At 25.6% G+C, this 3039-nt stretch overlaps 1 protein-coding gene across 1 annotated transcript; it reads right to left on the bottom strand.

Moving 5' to 3' along the window:
* Positions 1-1466: 1466 nt before the first annotated feature.
* Positions 1467-3039, bottom strand: LOC135930193 (fatty acyl-CoA reductase 1-like). The gene has a single exon (XM_065466974.1). The coding sequence runs from the start codon at positions 3003-3005 to the stop codon at positions 1467-1469; it is 1539 nt and encodes a 512-aa protein (XP_065323046.1). The 5' UTR covers positions 3006-3039.

The raw sequence follows: 3039 nt of genomic DNA, 5'->3' as shown, positions 1-3039 counted from the left end.
ATAAATTTACTTTGGTGTGGTCTCACAAACGCCAATCAATCACAAAAACTATTCAACCGAAATGTATGAAATTTGGAATATAGATTCTAAGATATATTTGATGAAACTACTGGAGAATCCAGATGATAATATTTAATCGTTTTTATGTAATATCACTTCTAGAATGTCTGGGGTTTCATTTCATATACCACTCTGGAGTATTGAAGGGTTACACTGGGGACGTACATCACCCTGCTTATATACTTGAACCAAGATATTGACGATTTAATTTTATAAGTTGATAAATGATTATATGTCATAACCCGATTTTCTGGATATGTATATATAGATGTTGCTAGACAAATTGCTCAATTTAAGAGATTTGAAATCGTTTCAAAAGAAAATAACAAATTTAATAATGAAAATTATATCATATTTTAAATAATATATATATTTTTAATAAAACATTTTAAAGAAATAAATAATTGTACCAAATTTTAGTTAGATGTACATGTGACAAGATTTTTGTTTATCTAAATATTATATAGAATTATCAATTAAATTATACTAAAACTAAAATGACTTGAACAAACTTCCCAGACAATGAATATGTTCTTGTCATACATTAAGCTTAGTATAAATATAAGATGCCAATAAAATCCTTTTAGATGGATTATAAGAAAGCATATAACCATGTTATATCAAATGCCAACCTTTGTGGAATTTACAAAATGTGGTCAGTTGAGGAAGGCTTATTTTTGAAGAGAAACAAGCAAATTCTTTATACAGAAATTTTGAAAATAGTTTATTGTTAAAGGGAAATAAAAATTTACTTAACCCAAATTTTTGTAAAAATATTAAGTGCAAATATATATAATAATCTTATATTTTATTTTGATGTATATATATATATTATAACCTCCAGATTTTTTTCAGTGTAATTATATTTTTATATTAATAAAAAAAAATGATGAGTTATATAAATGATTTATAAAGTTATAATGTAACTAGTTAATTTTGAATAATGTTTTTAACTGTAACTAGAAAAGTAAAAAACACTAAAATGTACCCTATTAGTGTTTCCTTTCTAATAGCAAAGCTTCATATTTAAGTTAATTAATTTTGTATCAACTAAATTAAAGCTCTGCAGATCCAGCCTGTAAACCTAGCCTCAAATGAACCAAAAATGCTATATATCAAAAATCCAAGTAAGGTGGGACCTGAAAATTTTAAAATTAGGGTCTTTATCCAGAATTCATACATACAAATTATATCAAAAATATAATTAGTTTTAAAAAAATTACCAACTAAATTTAAAGGATGTTTACCAGATTGAATTAAAAAACTTAATATATACAAGCAATTTAATCTAATTTATCAGTTAGAAGATTGTTTTATATAAACATGTATAATAAAAAAAATTTAATATTTTATAAGAGGTTCAAATAAATATAAATAACATATGAAAATAAATGCAATATTATACACTATAAAATTTTAATAAATTTAGCATAAATGCTAAAAATATAATACCATAATTTATGAGCAATTTTTGTATTTTTAGTTAAACATTTCCATAATATGATAGAAAATATGATATTTATGAAATAAGTTATGAACTTAACCTTTTTGTAATGTGATTTGGCAATTTTGAGTTCACAAATGTTTTCATTTAGAAGAAATGACTTAGCACCTAAGCAATAATTATCAATATATTTGTTCCATTCTAATGTTTTTATATCAAGATAAAAGATAGATTTATCTTCTTTACTCAAATTTTTGTATAAATTGCTAAATCCTATATTACTAAATTCCCAATTATGTTGGGTAAAATAATCCAAAGAACTTAATGCCTTATGAATTTTTTCATAAAGATGAATTATAACAGGTTCTTGACCTATAAGCCATCTTGTGGTATCAATTAAATAGGCAGGCAAAATATGATCTAATAGAACTCGTAATTTAAACCATTGATGATTATTTGTAAAATAAGCATTTGGTGTTCTGAATAGGCCATTCAATGGAGTTCTATTCAATGACGTATTCAAAAAGTTCCCCATTTCCCCCCAAGTTAATTTATTGATGGCTCCAGATGTGCAATTAATAACTAATATTTGATTACTCTTAAAGTTATGAATATACCAAGCAAGTGTTATCATAAGATTTACTGATATATCTACAGGAATTATATCAGCAGTTGCAAAATTATTACCTCTCATAATTCTTAAAAGCCCTTTGCCCATGGCAGTTAATAATCCAGTTGGCCCATTATAATTATCAATCCATCCTGGTATTGGTTCTTGCCAAGATGCTCCAACAATTGAAGGTCTGATTATAACAATAGGTAAATTTTCAGAATTTTCTAAAAGTAATTGCTCGGCCATAGCTTTGGTATATGTGTATGTATTTGGGCGACCTTTTATTAAGTTTGGTGTGATTTTCATTAAAATATCATCATCAAACCAATCTAAAAGATCTAAAATTTTTGATGGATGTGTTGAAAGTGGATAAATTTTTTCATCAATAAATTTTAGGTGACAATTAGAATATGCAGTTGATACATGTACCAAGGAAGTTAAATTTTTAATAGTTTTGCATATATTTATTAGATTTAATACACTTATCACATTAAAACGAATTGCACATTTTAGCTCTTCATTAAAACGTATTGTGGCTGCAGCATTAAAAACTATGGATATATGATTTTTTATAGTTTCCAAATTTTCATCATTTAAGCCAAAATTTTGCTTGGTTATATCGCCTTCCATTGCTATTATTTTTTTAAGCACTGCATGATTTTTAGAAATGCGAATTTTGTTGAAAATTTTACTAATGATAATTTTTTCTAATCTTTGTGAGACAGTCAAACCTTTTTTCGGGCGAATTAGTATGTATAAATGGTCTAATGTATGACATGATCGAAGAAGTTTTTCGAGTAAAACCTTTCCAATAAATCCTGTAGCCCCTGTGATAAGGATATTTTTCCCATGATAAAACTTTAATACTGGTGTTTCATATCTATCCATATGTTATAATTCAAGTTTCGAACACATTCAGAAA

The sequence above is a fragment of the Gordionus sp. m RMFG-2023 genome, chromosome 5 (assembly GCF_954871325.1).
Source record: "Gordionus sp. m RMFG-2023 chromosome 5, tfGorSpeb1-WG-v2, whole genome shotgun sequence".
Classification (NCBI taxonomy): domain Eukaryota; kingdom Metazoa; phylum Nematomorpha; class Gordioida; order Chordodea; family Parachordodidae; genus Gordionus; species Gordionus sp. m RMFG-2023.
Note: the sequence above shows the minus strand (reverse complement) of the source record. Positions and strands in the feature narration are given on the sequence as shown.

What these genes read in the sequence shown, in the direction of transcription:
- LOC135930193 (XM_065466974.1), bottom strand. Translation starts at nt 3,005, where the DNA reads ATGGATAGATATGAAACACCAGTATTAAAGTTTTATCATGGGAAAAAT.